This window comes from Malaclemys terrapin, chromosome 1 (genome assembly GCF_027887155.1).
Source record: "Malaclemys terrapin pileata isolate rMalTer1 chromosome 1, rMalTer1.hap1, whole genome shotgun sequence".
NCBI classification, from domain to species: domain Eukaryota; kingdom Metazoa; phylum Chordata; order Testudines; family Emydidae; genus Malaclemys; species Malaclemys terrapin.
This window is the reverse complement of record NC_071505.1, coordinates 167379493-167398615: the sequence shown is the minus strand read 5'-3', so window position 1 is coordinate 167398615 and position 19123 is coordinate 167379493. Positions and strand designations below refer to the sequence as shown.

Sequence of the window (19123 nt, the reverse complement as noted above, 5' to 3'; positions counted from 1 at the left end):
CCCTCTAAGGGCCCCAGACTCCAGGGAGCTTCTTAGTTGTCTTTTCTGAAAGAAACTGGAAACTTTAAGTAGCCACATGTCCAGGGAGGCTTGACTGAAATGCTCTTCTTTTTGCCCTGGGGAACTGGCAGTAGATTGTCATATCCTACCACACCCTCCACTCCCTCCTTGGCTCAAGCACAGTGTGTTTTTATTTCCTATCATAGAACATGTCAATGTCTGATTGTAGCCCTTTTGTTCAGTTGATCTGCCTGGATCCTGCTCCTCATTGGTAGTATTGTTTCCTCTTGTGAACATTGGTCACCTCTACTATTTTAGTTAAAGGAGAGAAGAGAAGAACCCAGAGATGAGGTTGCAGCAGCATTATATTTGCCTAGTAAGACTATACATACACACTCTTTCAGAACTTGAGATGGATGAATGATCAGGTGTTGGAATGTAGTGGAAATTGCTGTTTTAAACCTTAATCATGACTGCAACAGAAACTGAAGTGTCTACAAGGAGATTCAATAGTGATTGATGATTTATGGACTTGGAGAATTAGAGACTGAAGATTTAAGGATTGGAGTGGGAAAATAGTGTCCCACAGATTCAAAAATTAGCCAACAGCGGCTGAGGGCATTATTTTGCAGTTGCAGTCACTTTTCCACCCCAACGGACGATAGTTTACTCTTTATAATCCAAAAATACAAGTCAGTATAGATGTCTTAGCAAAAATGGTTTTCTGTTGCCCATGAATGTCATAGTCCTTGTCTTAAATCCATCACTGAGTGAACAAACTGTTCCTTTGTTGTTTTATGGGATTATCTCTGAGAATTCTGAATTCAACAGAATCTCTCTCTCTCTCTCTCTCTCTCTCTCTCTCTTTTAAAACTCTTGTACATGGAAGGGAAAATTGCAAGTTATCTAGTGCATCTTTCTCTACCACAACTCCATAAAACTCCATATATGTAGGTGTCTGGGCTTCTTTTCTCATTTCCAAGCATATCTCATGGCAGGTAAAAGCTAGTGAGAGACCAATTCACTTTATTATCTCCAAGGACAATTAGGATCTGTATATTAGGCCCGGGGAGAGACATATGTATGAAGAAACACAAGAAATAAATACCTTCCCAAAAAAGATATGGAGAAGGGGAGATACACAAATGTTTCTTCAGGAAAAAGTCTTAAAAGGTGGTGGTCATGTGAATTTTGGTAGAGAACTCATTCAGGTTTGGTTCAGACAAATCTGACCCACCCAGTTGACCTCTGCCCCAGTAGTTAGGGGATGAAAGATTCATGTACTGTTCACACACATGCACATACCCACCCTTAGATGGAGTCTCCTGTCAAATGTGAATTTTGTGAGGAATCCTAAGCCAGTTAAAAAAGTATTAGTTTCTTTACTGACTTGTTACCTATGCAGGAATGCTCACATATAACGTACGTGTGTGTGTGTGTGTATGTTCGTGTGTGTATGTATACACATGCCCTATACTAGTTAGTACTGAGATATACTCCCTACATAAGAAAAATCCTGGTTTATAATAGTTTTGTATCATGCTCAGAGCCTAAGTACAATATTGTTTACATTTAAAAAATTGTTTTAATTGGGAGACTCATGACAGCACATCATTGCCCCAGACCTACTCAAACAAATCCTCTGCCTTCAATAAGTAAAGTCACACAAATTAATTAAAAGCCATATCAGACCCCAAAAACCATTTTCCCATGAAGACCATAAGCCTTGGGCTCTGATGGACTATCAGTGGGAACACAATGGAAAGTAGAGGGTCCTCATATGAAAATGCTCTGCTGGTAATACTGGACATCTGTGTTCAAGTCACTAATAAGACCATGCACCAGATTTTAACAGTTGTGATAGAGCTCAGAAATGGAGACATTTTCTTCATAATTTGAATCACATACCCTTGTAGGTTTCAAAAATTACACCTTTAAATTTCACCTGGAAGTGAACTGGCTGTTATGCCATAATGGAGCGATTTCTAAAGAAAACATTCAGGATGTATGTAATACATATGTTAACTTACTTGGAAATGCATTTAATCATTTGTTACCCCTTTTTGGGTAACAAATCTTGATATTAATCTCAAGAGAAGTAGGAACAATCTATGAACTCACGTTATAATGGCCTTCCCTTTGTGCTGATTGAGCATTCCACTGCCCCTCCACCCTCATCCCTTTCTTGATCTTCTTCCCTGTACAGCGTGGGAGGAGGTTATTTTAGTCTATAGATTAAATGAAAACAAAATGTAACTTGGATCTATGGGTGGTGTCTTTCCAATGGACTTCTTAAAAATCAAAATAACTTAGGCAACTTTAAAAAAAAATGGAATAAGAGACTCTCCTTGTTCTCAGGGGGCAGCAGAGGAGTGTCTGTTACCAAAACAACTTGAGAGAATTCTCCCTGCACATCAGTAACAATGATTAGGTCAGTGATAGTGATTTACTGTTTTCTCTGAGGTCACACAGCATAAAGCATAGGTTCATCCATATCTTTAAGTTGTGGCCTCTGGAAAATAAGTAGCTACTATTATAAAGAACATCACTGAAGAGTTAGATTTTTGTTGTTCCTCTGTTGGTTTAAGTAGAAGGTACCCAACAGTCCACTGGAGCAGATTCCATTTTTCCTCCTGATTGAGGTGTTGAAAGTGCAGAAGTCCTCTGTGAAGCATATTCTTGGAGTAGAGTAACGTTCAATAAAACAAAGACCATTTTTTTCATAAAAGAACAGAACATCTTAGCTCCATTGCAGCTGGAGCCATATAATGGAGGCACCATTAAAACAACTTCCAATTTACCTTAATTGTCAACACCTAATATTTTACTAAATAAAATTGTTCTCGTCCCAATTTGAAACTGTACTTTACAAAATTGTCAGAAAGGAGCTCTTTTTGTAATGGAAATAGAGGCTTTGGGACAAACTAAATACTACATCAGATCCTAGCTATTGATGACATTTGGTTAAAAAAATAGCATTTCCAATTATCTTATGGTTATCTTTGGGCAAAATCCTAAATATAAACGCTTAACATGTCCATTTAACTGTATTATAGCCAGTTAAACTGAATTCTGCTGTCTTGAGGAAAAATAGGATTATCTTAAGTTTGTACGTACGTGTGTGTACACACACACATATATTGAGAATAAATTCAATTCTGTCTTTTATATACTCTCTCTTGGACATTATCAAAGGAGGAATCTGACTGGTTGATGAATACATCCATTATATAGTTATCCATTTGTAACCAGCCTGCTCTGAATTTGTTAGCCAGTTGTTACAAAAATATGACCCAGAAAGTTGTTAAAACAATTCACACTTCAAGAAGTTCAGTTGCACTGGTTCTGCTCTTTAGAAGAGTCAAAATCAACTCCCATTGATGTCAGTAGGAGTCTCCCTTGCCTCCAGTGGGAGTTGGATCAGATCATAGAGTGTCTTTGGCACTTGACAATGGATCTCCTATCTTACAGAGCATTTAACATGCGTATGTCTTTGGTACAACCACCTTTCTTTTTGTGTATTGTTAAGATACAGGCATTGCATGTGGATATAGTGTCATCTGCTCTTTTTTCTAATCTAATGCAAATCTGTTATTTGTTTGACTCATGATTTGCAAATTATTATGTTTAGTATCTTATGTATTGCCACCCATTCAGAATAGGATCAGATTCTATAAACCTAAAAGCAGTTTACGTCAGAGCATTGAAAGGAATGAAATGTGTATACACGTGCATGCACCCATATAGCTATACACATGGACAGTACAATATAAAAACATGATTGTTCTCTTCTGACTTTCATCATCAACGAGGAGGATAAATGGAATAATTACCACTTGCTTTGTGACTCTATCCTGTCTATGATTAAGGTGGTAGTAATGTTGAGCCTTCATTTATTCTTCCTATCAGTTTGCTATGTACACACATTCCTGCTTTCATCCCTAACCAGTATAATTCAGATGTCAATCTGATTGCATACTTGTACTAATCCAACTCTGTCCTCCTTTTTCTTTCTCTCATATGCATGCCCATACCCTGAATGAACTGACTACTCTTTCATTCCTTCCCTGGGGACTCCATCTGGAGGGTTTTAGAGACTGCAGTGGAACTACAGATAGTTTTATTCTTGGGGAGGAGAGAGTATGTGGTTTGACAGAATAGATCGGTGTGGTCAGGTATGTCAAACGCACCAGATATGGCTTTTCTGACTAAATTTCTGATCATGGAGCTTCTCCTGGGCTTTATGCCAATACTCCCTGCAAAGCATGCTTTGCTTGGGTGAATCTCCTTGGGAGACATTTCAGTTCCTGTCCCTGAGTAAGTGGAGGGTCCCCAACTGGAATAATCTGGGTCCCACTCCTGCCCTTCCCTCCCCCTCCTTCAGTAAGAGGTAGCACCACAGAGCTGTGAGAACAATGCTTGTGAGTAGCAGCTGGCTTCTGGCACCTTCATAAAATACCTCAGCATAGCTTAGCATTGTCACATAACTGGTTTTAAACTGAAAAATCAGAAGAGAAAAACAAACTTTATAAATAGTGGAGATAATTCTAGCTGTAGAGTTTAGTTGAACTGATGTTTATTATGATTGATAAACATGATTATGCTGTATGTATTTGAGATCCTGTTGATAGGTTACAACTTTATAGGGTTGGGTGGGGGGGGTGGATGTTGGGTGGGGGCGGAGCGAAGGGAGTTGACTCTGTTAGAAGGAAAATGTTGCTCATGAATTTTTTTCCTTGTATCTGTCTTGCCAAAGGAAACATTTTGTTGCTCCTGGGTTTGGGATTGTTGTTTGGTTGGTTTATCTGTGGTCTAATCTGCAGCACAGCACATGATGGCATGCAGGTTACTGATTGGGTGGCTGTTCAGGGTCCTTTAGGTGCACACCTGCTTCCCCTCCCTCCCTCCCTGCCTTTTCCTTACGAATAATAAGGGCCTTTGTAGGGATCTAAAGATTAGGCAAGGTGTGTATATATTGGGAGCTTGGGAGAGAGGAGATGGAGATATTGGGTCAGATTCAGCCCAGGTATATCCATTTTAGCCAGTGGAGTTGCACCAGGGCTGAATTGGGGCCATGGCATTTAAGTTTGGGAAAGAGAGAATAGTTGTTGCATCTTAATTTAACTGAGAGAGCAAAAATGAAACAGGTTCCTTTTATCCCCCTTGTCTTGTTACTGAATGTAGGGCTTGTAGTGCTTGATAATAGGTGGAAAACTTTTTAAACACTTCCTTTTCTAATAGCAATGCTAATCCTGTCTAGACCAAAAACTACAAAAGAAAAACCAAACTGAGAAGTGAAAGCTAACCTGCTCCTAGCACCTGGCTGGTGTACCTGAAAGGATCGAAATACTGTGAGTCAGTCTGGGGGGAGGGGTGTTTGGGGAGGAGTGAGGTGCATTCCTCTCATGGTGTTTGTCTTGGCTTTGGGTGGGAGTACTGGGGGAAGTGGTGATGACTTGGGAGAAATTCCTGGCCTCTTCCATCCTGACTTCAAGGCATCCTTTCCATTCTTCCAACTTCCCTAAAGGGGGGTGAGGAGGGGGGTGAGCGAGTGAGTGAGTTTTTGAATGGTTGTGTGGATCTAAAGAGGTGAATTTCTAAGGAGCTCAGAGCTCCATTGGGATGGGAGAATTTCCAATGGCTTGGTAGGGAACCAAAGGCACTGATGAGTCGTCAGCTCTGCTGTTGTCAGAGCAGATAAGAGGAAAAGCTGGGCCTTTTTCGCGCTTTGGGTGGATGTCCCTTTCTGTAAGGATCTCGTCTCCTGTGGGTGTTGCCACCTTTTTGTGCACAGGGATGTTTTGGCTCTGTGAGGACAAACTGCATATGGGGATTGCTCAATGCAGCAGCCTAGGTCTCAGCTGCTGCTGGAAATAGGAAAAACTGTTTCTTCCCTTCAAATATGGAAGCAGTGGTACCAAGGTCAGAGTCCCTTCCAACATCCTGCATGTGTTGTCTTTCTCTTCTAAAGATGGGGGACCCAGGAAACTCCTTTCTTTACTCCCCAAAATAGCCATGTACATTGTCATGTATTGTGCTATTGGGTTGAGTTGTTTTATCAGTGAACCTGGCGAACGCTTGTGAAGAAAGGGAAAGGGTGGAAAATAGATGAATTGTCCAGCTACTCTTCCTCCGGAAACCAATCGGGTTGCAGAACTTCACTGAAAGCTTTACTAATAGAATTGTTGTTCTGACATTATGTAAAAGTGGTATTAATATTGTGTGACTTTTCAAAGAGCTAGATAGATTTATAGGTAGGTAATAGGGATATTGAAGAAATGACTTCTCAATTATAAGAGCACTTGGAACAAAAGATGTGGAAAACAAGGTGTGCTTTAAGGTAAACAAATCTGAGGAAGGAAATGAAACAACCTGGGCGAGGGAAGGGAGGGTGATATCCTTTGGGATTCCTTAGTGCTACTGAGTTGTTCTGCCCCAGGACTGGAGCACCCCCTCTGCCTTATTTCATCTCTCTACCAAGCAAGACATTGTCAAATAGCTCAGGCCAAAAATGTAATTTACCTTAAAATTGTTCTAGTCTGCTGGGGAATTTTTCCCTCCAGAGTTTTATATAGACCATAAAATAATGTTCAATCCTACACTCTGTCCCCAAGAACTAACCACCTCCTCCTCCTCCCCCAAAATTCCTCAATCTAATATTGTGGGACCCACTAAAATTATGTATTGCCCCCTGCTGATTTTTGTAGCAGCATCTAGTTAACAAACATTATTCTCTGAGCTGTGCTAATGTTATGGATGGTGCTGGCATGCTATGGTGCTATAGAAATCCTAATTATTAAACAAAGAGGATCCTGTTTTGGCTCCATCCAGGACACTGGAAACTATTTATGCCAAGTCATAAACCATGGAAATCACACAGCCCCCTTCAGAAATGAAAGCTCTTATAAAAATCAAACACAGCACCCTTGATAGTGTCCTTCAGAACAAGGTAGTTTAGATTAAAAAAAAACAGTCCTTCCCCTGGTCTCCCTCACTGTGTTGGTCCTGGTACCTTCTTTGCACAAGTGAGCTGACGGATGAAATCTCAGCAAGCTGAGACACCTATGCAGACTCATAGCCCAGCTCTGCTACCTTTTGAGAACTGGGAGCAGGATTGGACCCTCATTTTGCAACAGGGAGAGGAAAGAGGCACTGCAGAACTGCCCGTCATTGGTTTGGAGTAATGTGAATAGGGCAGTTCTGGTGGGGGGGGGGGGGGAAGTGCTGATCACCTTGGAGAGCATCACGTGCCCACTGTCTATCAGAAGGATCAGTGCAGTAGCCATCTCCATGCTTGCCAGTGCTGCTGTTGTTCCATTTCCTTCCTCTGCAGTAGTGTCTAAGGCTAGGTGTGGGGTGTTTATCCGCCACAGGTACAGGAGCTGTCGTATACCTCATTTCTAACTCGTAACTGAGTAACTTGCTTTAACTTTCTCCAAACCCTACAGAGTTGCCAAGTCTGCCCTCCCTCCCTTGATTAACGTTGAACTCTGGCATATAGCAGCCTGTGACCTGCAACCTGGGGAGTGACCCCCTAAAGCCTCTGAATGTCGCTGCTTAAAAGCTACTGCAAAATGAGGGCAAATTGCAATCTTCTCCTAGTTCTTTTGGTTACAAGGGGTCCTCTCAATTAGTCTGTGAATATCCAAAGGCACCCTCCCTCCAATCTGTGCATGAAACATCCACAACTGCCTTTCCCCGCTCTCCTGGTGTCAGGACTTCACTGAAATTCCAGGGCCAGGCAGGTCCCTGAAGGCTTCTTTCAGCTGAGTGCTGTGCACACACTACTCATCCTTTTAAAAAAAACAAAAACAAACAAACAAAAAAAAAGGACCAAAAAAGAAAATTCTCCAAATATTTAATTTTCTTCTTTATTATTTGACAATCTTGTATCCCCCGGGCTGTCCAGAAGCTGCATCCTTGATCCCTTCCACCTTTACTTTGAATGTAGTTCCTCCACCCCCATGGGAAAGAGAAGCGTTGACAGGTCACGGTGCGCTGCTATAAGCCGGGGGGGCGGTTTCTTTGTTTTGTTTTGTTCTTTTAAAATTTCCAGCCAAAACCAAAGATTTCCTAATGATTGTATAAACTCAAAACAAACAAACAAACCAAAGACAAAGGGGCGTCTTCAGCAATCCCATCTGTGAGGCCAGCCCTGGTAGAGGAGGAAGGGGGTTCCCAGCAGGCTGCTAAAGTGGAATGCCTGGCTTCCCATGGCCCGACACTGTGGCTCTTCCACAGCAAAATGGACTCAACCTGATCCAGGCAATTTCCATCCCACCCTTTGCTAATGTGTTGTGGAGGAAACTTGCTCTTTAAGCTCACAAAAACCCAGGGTGCAGCCACTGGGGAAGGTGGGTTGGGAGAGCAGATGGGTTGCTGCAGCTCCACAGATTGGTTGAGAAGCTGAAGACATTGGTGCATGATTGGCTGCTCTGATAGGTGCTTTAACCCTTTGGGGGCTGGGTGATGTTGATTAATACACGCTGAGGTGCACTTCTTAGCTTTTTTCCCTCCCCCCCGTAACTGCTTGGAAGAGGCTGTCCTGTTGTGAGAAATCTCCGAAAGAAGAAAAAGCTTTTCATTTCTCCTCTAGTTGCTTTTTTCTATATTTTTATTATTTTTGCAGCACCACTGTGCAACTATGCATTGTATTTCTCAACCTTTTATGCTAGGTAGATGCCTGTGACTTTTTAACTTTTGGGGGGGATTGCAAATGAAGGAACTTTATACATGGATCTTTTTAATCTCAGTTGATTGGGGGGTGTTTGGTTCTAGGGTCATACAAGCTCTATCCCAAAGCAAAATCCAAATGTTAATAATATTAGCCTGATGCAGATACCAAAGATAATTTCTTTCCTGCAGAACCTTAGACTTGTGTATTAAGTACGATTACCCAGCACTTGCATTAGTCTAACCTCAGTAATTCCAAAGCTTAGATGTATATTTTGGTATATTTCTGGGATATTAAAAGAATTGTCGTTTAAATTCTTGTTTGTTTCAGTGTAATGCTCTTAAAGTCATAGCATGGAGATAACTGAACTGTCCTATTCTTAGTAGTTTGAAATAATAGTATTTTTGTATGTTTTGGGTGTGTCTATGTATGTATTAACATAACAGTTTTCACTGCCTAGGTGTTCATAATTAAAAAGAATTAAAAAGTTCTAAAGTGTACATAATATTCCATAATGAACCTTCCATGAGACTGTCAATTTGGATTGCATTTTCACTGACTGCCATTCCCAGCTGGGATTCCTTTATTTCTTTTTTAAGGAGACAGCATCCTTAATTTTTCTAAAGACCTGAATTTACTTTTTACATAACTCGGTCAAAGGGTGTTTTCTGTTGTTTTTTTGGCGGGGGGGGCCAGTTAGAAAGTGGCCCGAGATTTATTTAAGAAAAATCTTGGAAGCACATTAGTTTGAAAACATCAGTTTCTCTTTGAGTGAAAAGTTGGAATTTGGGAAAAAAACCTTTCCGCTGAAGCTGGCCAATAACTTTTAGTAAAGCAATGAGTTGTGAATAGCCTGTGGGGGGGGGGGGGTCCTTTTATGCGTCTCTTCAGCCAAAGATAAATTTGCAGTCTGTGTGTTAACCCTTTTTCTCACCTCTCCTCCTATACTATCACTTGTACACGTGGGGTCAGCTGAACACTTGAAGTCAGGGACCTTAATGCGATACTTGTACCCAGATGAAATACATTCTCATCTGGTCTTGAGACTGAAATGTGAAAGACCCCTATGATTTTGAAACTAATTGATATATTTTTCTTGATGGGGGGGATAAAAGGGATGCTGTTTCTTTAAAGATGCCCTTTATTTTTTTTCCCAGTGGCTGCCTGCAGGTGGCTGTAGGCATTGAGAGATTGTGTAGATTACAGTGAATCAGGATGAAATGGTAGATTTTGTGTAGATGCATTTGTCTGCTGTAATTTTTTATATATATTAAACTTACTGTAACTGTACAGTTCATTTCTGTTGTAAACATCATTAAACCATTTTCCAAGTGTTTTAACATGTATGTACTTGTTTGTGGTTTTTAAATACGTCAATAGTTGGAGGGCAAAAATCTCATTTCTGTTCCTCAGATCCACCAAGCTGGGCCTGAGAGATGTTCCCTCTTGCTATTTGTCAATTTTGCCGAACAGACTGCAGGATATTGCAGGTGATCAGCTCTCATCGAGAAGCTTTTGCTCTGCCACCATTGCATTGTCCACTCTTCTTTTTTTAAAAGAGAATCAGCAGCCTGGGTTGTCTTCTTGGGACTGTGGACAAAGATTCTTGAATGTAAATACTGAATTTGGAAAATGGGAAAGGATGCAATTACCATGTGCATAGCACGAGGGCCAGCCCCTCTGCCAAAAGCCAGTTTGTTAGTCTTCAAACCACCTTGCAGATTCGATGAACTTCTGAGAGCCAACATCCTCCCATAGCTAGAGACAGCATAAAGGGGAACTTTCTTGTTAACTCCCCCAGGTTAGTGGTTGTCTTATTCCCTAGCACATATTAAAAAATCTCATATGAAACTCTAGGCTTTACTGCCCTATAGCTGTTAGGTCCTAGCTTATTTGTGTTGTGTATATAACAATTTCTTTTTGGCAGTTGTAAACACAATGTCTTCTAATTTCAGTGACTGGCAGCTTGGTCTTGTATTATGAAAGGGTAAGTATGAGTATTGGATTTACCTTCTGTTTGTTGTTTTAGCGGACACTCTAGCATATCCCTTTTACTCCATCTTTCCATGCCTCTAATCATTTTGTCTCACAACAGGAATAGTAAGTCCAAAAATTTATATTTGAGAGGGCCCGCAATGCCATATTAAGGGGCTTGTCTACCGCCAGTGTTTGTATTGATTTAGAAACTATATAGTTCAGGTGGTACAAAAAAAATGTGTAGAATCACCAACACCCCACTGCCGATGCATTTATATCACTATAAAAGGTGCTTGTATTGGTATAGCTCATTTCAGTAAGTTTACCTGTTTCTAAACCAATATCATTATTAAAGCAGTGCAAAAAATACCTACATACAGATCAGGCCTGAAGATATTGCTGCCACCAGCACAGATTTCAGCAATAGTTGGATGGCCACCTTCCAGCAAGTACTAACCTTGTCCAGCCCGGCTTAGTTTGACATCACAATTGTGACTGTTCAGGTGGGTGCAGGCAGCCCTTGTGGCAGGATAGCAGCAGCAGGACTGGCACACGGCTCAGTTAAACACATTTACACATCCATAGCTTCCCCATCCGTTTTATTACCTCATCAAAAAACATCTGAATTGCTGAGCCACCATCACCTTTGTGTTGAATCTGTACTCCTCATCTTTAAAATTATCCTGCAAGGTTTTTAAAAATTCTTACATACTTCGGTGCTGTATTTTAAGTGGGGAAGGAATATCCCTTAAATTGTGTGGCTTGAGCAACAGTGAGGGAAGAGAGAAGTCAAGTTTTGGATTGTCGATTAAAAAAACTTGCCTTTTTAATTAAATCCCAACTTTCCCAGTGTTCTCGAGCATAATCTGTATGCTGCACCACTCCTGTTTTTACCATGGAACCTTGCTGGTAAAGGTGTCCTAGCTTTCATATATTTCCATTAGCATTTCTGGATGCCGTCCATGTGCTGCAAGAGCTGGTCACACTGGGATGTTGTTTTCTTGATCTCTTGTTGCAGCCTAGCACTGAATCCTCCTCACACTGTCAAGGTAGAGCCTGCTTTTAGCTTTTGTCTTTCACTCTAGAAACATGTCGTCATTTACAGTAAGAACAGCTCTCCACAGCTAAAACCAACTTAGAAATAAAGCTAAATTTACAGCAGAAAAATATTGGAGTGAGACTGCCATAGTTATGCTGATGCAGATTAGTCTTCCTGTAGATAATACTGGGGGTAGCTATAGCACCTTCCTTATAAGGACCTTAAAAGTGCTTTAGCCAGTAATTAAATGTCAACCACCTGTGAGGTGGGTAAATAGGGTGTAGTTTTGGGGGGATTTTAAATAGCCAAAGAAACCAGCTCAGTGAGGAGGAGGAAGAGAACCCAACGTCCTAGTCTCCTGCCCAACACTTGCTGGTACAAAACAGCCACTATCATTAGGAATAGTTTTACAGATATGTACATTTAAAAGCTAAAGCTTGAGATTGTATAGTTTTGAAGGGGGGAAGGGAGGAGGGGAACTAAATCCAGATTTGTCCTACTTTGTGCAATGAACCACGCATATATAATTTGCAGTCCTGAAAAAATGGGTGTTGACTGAATGGCCTTTTTTGGATTGATGATTGTTTCCCTTCTCTCCTCGCCCAAAGCATCTGGACTTGTCTCAGTCTTGCCTGTCCACTGCACGAATGCCACTTAGTGAGGGGGCAACGGCTGCATCTGGAGGGCATCATATGTGTCCTTGGTTGCGGAGCTGAGTCCCTGAAAGAAGAAAGAGGGTAAGGTGGATGAGGTAGACCTTGGACCAATCGCCTGCCTTTAGTCTTGCCTGAAGTGGGAAGCAGGTGTTCAGCACACTAATCCGTTCTGTAGCAGTGATGAGAGGCACTTGTTTAAATCACTGTTCCCCTTGAAGATGAAAGGTCAATGGTTGTCAGTTTACCCTGAAGGTAAGATGCATGCTGAATACGGGTTAATGACAAACATTGCTATAGTAACTCCTTCTGAAAGCTCACACAGTGCTTTACAATACTAACCTCAGCAGCAGCACGTTCACTCACGTCGTGGCTATGTTTGAATGGTGGACAATGTGTCAGCTAGGTAGAGCTACACACCGCAATAAGCTATATCCAACTGAAAGTGCATTCTGCCTGCCTAAATTTCCCTCTGCACTGACCCAAGTAGGAATTTGGCCAGGACACCTGAGTTTAACACCAACTCCTGCCACCAGCCTAGTGCATTTGGTATGTCAGCAGCACTGCAGATGGAAGAGTACTCATCAATCCCTTTCTCCCCAGCTCTGATTTTCTATTCCAAAATGGTCTTTGGCACCACTCCGCTTTATTTACTTTACTTGTCCCATCATCCTTTGCACTGATTGCAACAGTATACTAAAGTGACGAACAACCAGCACACAAGATTCTGGGGTACTTGAGGCCCAAAGGCTCCATCTACAGTTAACTGAGCAACGAGTTGCTGGGGACTCCTGCAGGCTGTAGATACTGGCTAAAAGCAAGATGCTCTGTGCCGCTTTAAAGGTATGTTTCTTAGCTCATTGGCTGATAGTGAACATTCATAGGTTTACTTGGTCATCCATCCAGTCCTACCTTTCTGAGAGTCTATAATCTCACAAGGGCCTAGTTGAAACCGGCATTGAACAAAATCATTGCGGTTGGTTAGAGCTGACCAGTTGATGACCATTCAGGTTCATGGCAACTTTTCAAGTAGGTATGGGTCTGTGTAAGTTATGTTTACCTGGGACGTGGAAGACCCAGGTTCAAGTCTTTGTTCTGCCTGATTGAGAGCAGAGTTTTTTTTCCTACCCCACCTCATTGCAAATCAGGCTGAGTAGAGACTTTAACCTGGGTGTCCCACATCCCAAGCCAGTAACCCAATGACCCAGCTGTAGCATGAGTCAGTCTCCATTCCGCTTCAGCAAAAATGTTCTGTTCTACTACTGGGGAATCTCTAGCGATCTAGCCTGCAACTAAGGCCTTCGTGGAGAAAGTTTCTCAGGGAGATCCCACTCAGTCCTCAGCTACAAGTATGACCACCATGACAAAGTTGCTCACCGGAAGTTAAGTATAGGAGAGAAGGAAAAAAAGCTCTCTTTTTTTCCCCCCGGTTCCCCCACCTTGACTCTCCATGAGGAACTTCCCTAGGGACTATAAGATGATCATCTGAGCTTCAGTGCCTTTAATACATCTGCCAGGCTCCTCCAAGAGCCCAAATAAACTTAAGGACTGGAGTAGGGCATCGGGGCTGGTATCCAGGGGTGGGGTCAAGCCTACATTTTGGTTCAGTTCAGTTCTGCTTCAAGCCACCAAAACAAAACAAAGTTTGGTTACTGTTTTGAACTGATTCACATCAAATTTCAGTCTTGGTGGAAGTAAATTCAAAGAGTTAAAACTTAAAATTGAAGCTATTTTTTTATTTTGACCATTTATTTATTTTTCAACTTTAACAGAAAACACTATGAAAACTCATGTTAAACTTTTCTATGAACACTTTGTTTTAGTTCCCTCTGATCACATCTTTGACCATTTGCTCTTTCCTATATGAGACCTCTGCAGTGAAAGGGTGAGTGAGTTTAGGGCATGGGCCCTGCCTCAGGGGGAGCATCTGAAGGAATGCATTGCCCCAGGGGATGGAGAGCTATTACCTTTTTCCCTTGGGCTTGAAAAGTTACTAACTCCTAGGACCAGGGAGCATTCCACCTGTTCTCTCCCTGCAGGGGAACCTCAGAGGGTGCATCTACACAGCAATAAGAGACCCATGGCACAGGGTCTCAGAGCCCAGCCCAATGAGCTCACAGGGTTCAGGTGGTGGGGCTAAAAGTAGCAGTGTAGATGTTTTGGTTCTGAAACCGGTCTCAAAGACGGGGCTTCAGCCTGAGCCAGCTGACCAGGGCTCTGGGACTCACTGCCATGGGTTTTTATTGGCACATACAAATATCCAGCAATGCTTCATATATCTCTGGGCTCCCTGCTGCCTCATTTGGTGTACAGGCAGCTCCTAAGCTACGCCTCTCCTTCCCTGTGCTTGTGGACTTGCCTCCTTCTATTCTCCTTATACTAGGGCTTGGTCTACACTAGCAACTTAAACCAACCTAAGTGCATCGCTACAGCACAGTTATACTGACCTAACTCATGCTGTAGACGGTGCTCTGGCGCCAGGAGGGCTTCTCCCCTCAACATAGCTACTGCCTCTTGGGGAGATGGAGGACCTGTGGCAACCAGAGACGCTCTCCTGTCAGCATCTTCACTGAAGTGCTACAGCCTTTTTAGTGAAGACAAGCCTCAAGCCAGACCTGTTTGTTGTCTCATGAAAATAAGTTCCAATAGCTTAAAATACTGAGCTTAAAAATGCTGAACCTTTATTTTAAACCCCTCGCCCAATTTTTTTTCTTTCAGTTCCGGTTCAGGTAAAAATACCAGTTCGAGCTGGTGGTGCAGTGCTGGTTCCACTCCCTGCTGCTACCCTACCCTCTCCACTAGTGGTCAATGCCACATGTGCAAGAGAAAATGCCCTAATGAACCTGCCTGTTCAATTCTGTAAGATAACGAAAGCTGCTTGTTGACCGTAGCTGTCCAGGAGAACTAAGCTTTTGATTTTACCTTTGAGTCGCTGCAGCTGCTAGGCAGCCATTAACCAACAGTTAGTCATATTACACAGCAGGTACTTCGGGCTACTTCAAGAACAACCAGACACGTCCTTTCCATGTTACAGCTGACCTATCTGGGCAGAGGCTATAGAGCAGACAGAGGGAGCAAATGATTCTTCTAGAAAGTCCAGCTGCCAGAGTTTTGGAACTAGTGTAGAGCAGCTCCCTCTCCTGCTAGAGAATCCAAATAGCAGGGACACTCAAGAAGATCTGGGCTACTTTTAACCAAGGGTTACAGTGGGGTGGTCTTAGCTTTGAAGTTGCAGCAGCACATCACCTCTGGTCAGACAGACACTCTGAAGCCCCATAACATCATCCATTAGCAAACAAAGGTTAGACATACAGTTAGGAGCTGCAATCAAATCACTGAATTTGATGAGAACATTGCTATGTATGCACTCCCTACCTGGTAGACAGCATCATTCCCTTTGCCTCGCCGCCTCTGGTGCTTTGGGAAGTAAAAGAGAAGCCATGGATTAATAGCCACTACTGCTTAATGTGGTGGGGGTGCTGTGATTTACTGTATTTCAATATATAGTGTTCACAAAAGCGCCTCTTATTTTATAGGCTAGATACAATTAAGAAATAGCCCTCATTTCTCAGGTGGTGACTGCTGCATGCCATGTGGGGGCTAAGTGACTCTGCACTCTATTAAATACAGAGGACAATGCAGTAAGTTTCCTAACCTTCAGCTATTCACCCATCGTTAATTTTGTGAACAGCTTCTGATGCAAAGGAAGCACTCATGGGCCCTTTAGGAAACAACAAACTCAGACAGCATTCAGTAAAATGACATGCATGTGAATAGCCCCACCGCTGTCTGTCTCTCTCGGCTTTCAGAAGAAAAACCTGCCTTATGACCTGGATGTCAATCAATCAATGAAACATTTCCCTTGGAATGGTGTTTTGTCAGATCAACCAGCTGACCACAACATCATGCAAGATGCAGGTTTCCAAGTGTGACATTTCAAAGAGTCGCTGCAGCAGTCCTTGGGCACTACAATGTATGTACGAAAGGGTGAGTGACAAGGTGCATGCACACCCCCATCTGAGGGGGTTAGGTGAACATTATCAGCTGTAGTGCCCACTAAAGTTAAAGTTTACACTAAATGCCCTTGTTTTCACAGCTTTCTGAAACCAAATACTCTTATTGAGGATGAAATTCTCCAATTTGTCTTTTTCTGTGGGTGAATTTTTGTTTGGAACTTCAAGCCCAGGCCCATACCTGTTTGAGTGACAGGAAAGGGGTATTTACATTTTTTAAAACAAGTCTACCTACGCAATTTTAGCAAGAACTACCATAAAGATGCTTGAGAGATGAAACTCTGCAAGGGTATAATCCTTACCCAGAACCATGAGCGCCTTTATTTAGTTTGAGAGGGGAAACTGGAGCACTTGTAAACTGTGCCCCAAGCGTGCACAACAGATTTTTTCCAATTATGTCTGCAAACAGCTATATATTCTCATTCACTTGGCATTAAACGTTCAGAACTTTGAAACTACAGCACTGATTTTCTTCAGACTTTCCACTGAAACTTAAATTAAGCTGGGAAGGAAGAAAATTAGTATAATGGTTTTTAAAAACCAGCACATTTCATTTTTTCCCTGAAGTTATTCTGCAGGCACAGAACTGAACGCCCTGCATAAGGGCAGTGGTGTAACCTTTTGTTTCTAGTATCCATGGGATGCTACCTTCTGTCTAACCTCTAAGGTTGCACTCAAGTCATGAACAGAAAAGTAAAAGTTATTAATAATAATACCTGTTTTTTGTAGAATGCTTTTCATCAGTAGCTCTCAAAGCACTTCAATATTTAATGTATTAGCTGTTTGGAAAGCACTAGTAGACTGCAGCTGCTACTGGAAAGAAGTCAATTCTTGCTTTAGTGGGGTGGGTTTTTTTTTTAAATCGGGAATTCACCTTGTATGTGATAGTCATGAGGATGTGTGTTGTAGTGGGAACCTCTTATATGGGATGGAAAATTCTTAGCATCATTATGCCTGCCCTGGTTGAAAAGAAAGGTACCACTCACCTCTCCCTTCTTCCCAATTTCACTGTATGCCTCGCCCATCTTGTCCTTCTGCAAAGACTGGCAACCAAATGTAGAGAACAGCATTAGCAGTGTAAGAAGCCATGCTAGCCCCATTGATATCCCTAGCCCCACTGCAGAGTTTCTCCTTTCCCTCTCTTTCACTTCTAATCCCTCCCCTCCCTCAGACGACTCCTAGCCTTAGTTCCATCTATATGAGGTTGGTTCTTTGAGACCTTCTCCATTCCAGTCTGTCTTAATGCAGATTCTTGGAAATTTGACAGCTAATGAAATCCTTTTCTATGATGTCTGGCTCTGAGTCTTCCACCCCTTCTCTTAAACTTAAAAATCCTGTTTCCTATACGTTCTTCCATTCTTCTTCTCCATCCTTCTAACTGCAAGCATCCAACTTAATGCATTCATTTCCACTGTATTCAAGATCTGCTTCTCTCTCTCTCCCTCAGTGCCCAGAATTTGGAGCCATACAAATGTGCAGGCCTCGTTACTGTCTTGCAATATCTTTGTTTTCAATTTGCTAGGCATTCGCCTATTGCAGAGCAGTCAGCCCACTTCTCTCCATTTAGTCCATGCCTTTCCTGTTCTGCTTAAGTTCATTGCTGAGCTCACCTTTATCCTCTACTATCGAACCTAGGTCCTTGAACTTCTGTACCTGTTAGTAATGGCTGCCCTCCAGACTTAGTGTTGGCATCTGCCTGCAAGGTATCAAATCTACAGCCCCTATCCTGTGTTTTATTGCAGCTGATTTTCATGCCATTTTGTTCAAGTATGCCCCTCCATCTCTCTGAAATCTTCTTTCATTTCCTCTTTGCTCTCCCCCACAAGCACATCATCAGCTGCAAAAAGCATGCGGCAGGGTGCCACGCTCTGGCTGTTTTCTGAGCGTGCATTAAGTACCCATGTAAATAAAAAGGGACTTTTTGCCAAGCCATGGTGTACTCCACCTCTTACTAGAAACTGTTCAGTTTCTCCATGTGGACTTCTAACTGTGGTAACAGCTCCCTGATACAGATCCTGGCTGAGTCTGGCTAGCCTTCAGCCACCTGTTTCATTCTCATACACCACCAGATGACTTTTCTTGGACTATACTCATGAAGCAGCTCAAGATCGATTAGTACTATGTGCAGGGTTTTCCTTTATAGCTCAGACCAGTTGGTCTTTGTATAGCATATTGCATGGGGCAAGCCAATGAATATGCAGCATGGATGGAATCGAACGGACTATTTATTTTACCAGTACTTCATCATCGCACCAACTCAACTAAGTGGTAATTGGCTCCTTCACTAGAAAATCCCAGGGTCAAGCAAGGTTCAGAACAGCTCCTCTGGCTGTAAGGTGGTCACCATATCACCAAGGTTCAGGGCACCCCATTTAGAGAGAGAAACTGAACTGAGGGCCAGGCAGAGGGTACTGCTCAGGCTATAGAGGGAGGGAGCAAAAGGAACTCTGCAAGGTCAGAGAAAGAGGATATCCTCCTGGATGTGCTATGGGAAGGGATTTACTAACGCTCAGGGCCCTGCTAACTCAGGTGGTGCTTAAAGTCTGTAAGGGAAACCCATTGACTCAAGTGCAGCTGAAAATTCCCAACACAGGATGAAAACCCAGGGAGAAGTTGAGCAGGACTCCAGTGCTAACTCTCCGGGTCACTACTGTTTTCTGCTACCCCCTAGGGTAGGATGTTGTTCTCCTTCACTGTGGTTGTGTTAATGAACCAGTATCCCAAGTAAGGTGCTACTGGGGATGCAGTTAGTTACAAGGGAAGTTCT

General features: G+C 42.4%; 1 protein-coding gene across 2 annotated transcripts in view; it reads right to left on the bottom strand.

The window, feature by feature from the left end:
- Window positions 1-11233: 11233 nt before the first annotated feature.
- The window catches only part of CD247 (CD247 molecule), a 79095-nt gene continuing 71205 nt past the window's right edge, over window positions 11234-19123 (bottom strand). For both annotated transcript variants that reach the window (XM_054016434.1, XM_054016435.1), the window contains exons 6-8: window positions 17343-17399; window positions 15719-15760; window positions 11234-12410 (exon numbers count right to left, since the gene is read on the bottom strand). In XM_054016434.1, coding sequence (XP_053872409.1) covers window positions 12345-12410; window positions 15719-15760; window positions 17343-17399 — 165 coding nt within the window. In that variant the 3' untranslated portion in view covers window positions 11234-12344. The remainder of the gene's footprint in view (window positions 12411-15718; window positions 15761-17342; window positions 17400-19123) is intronic.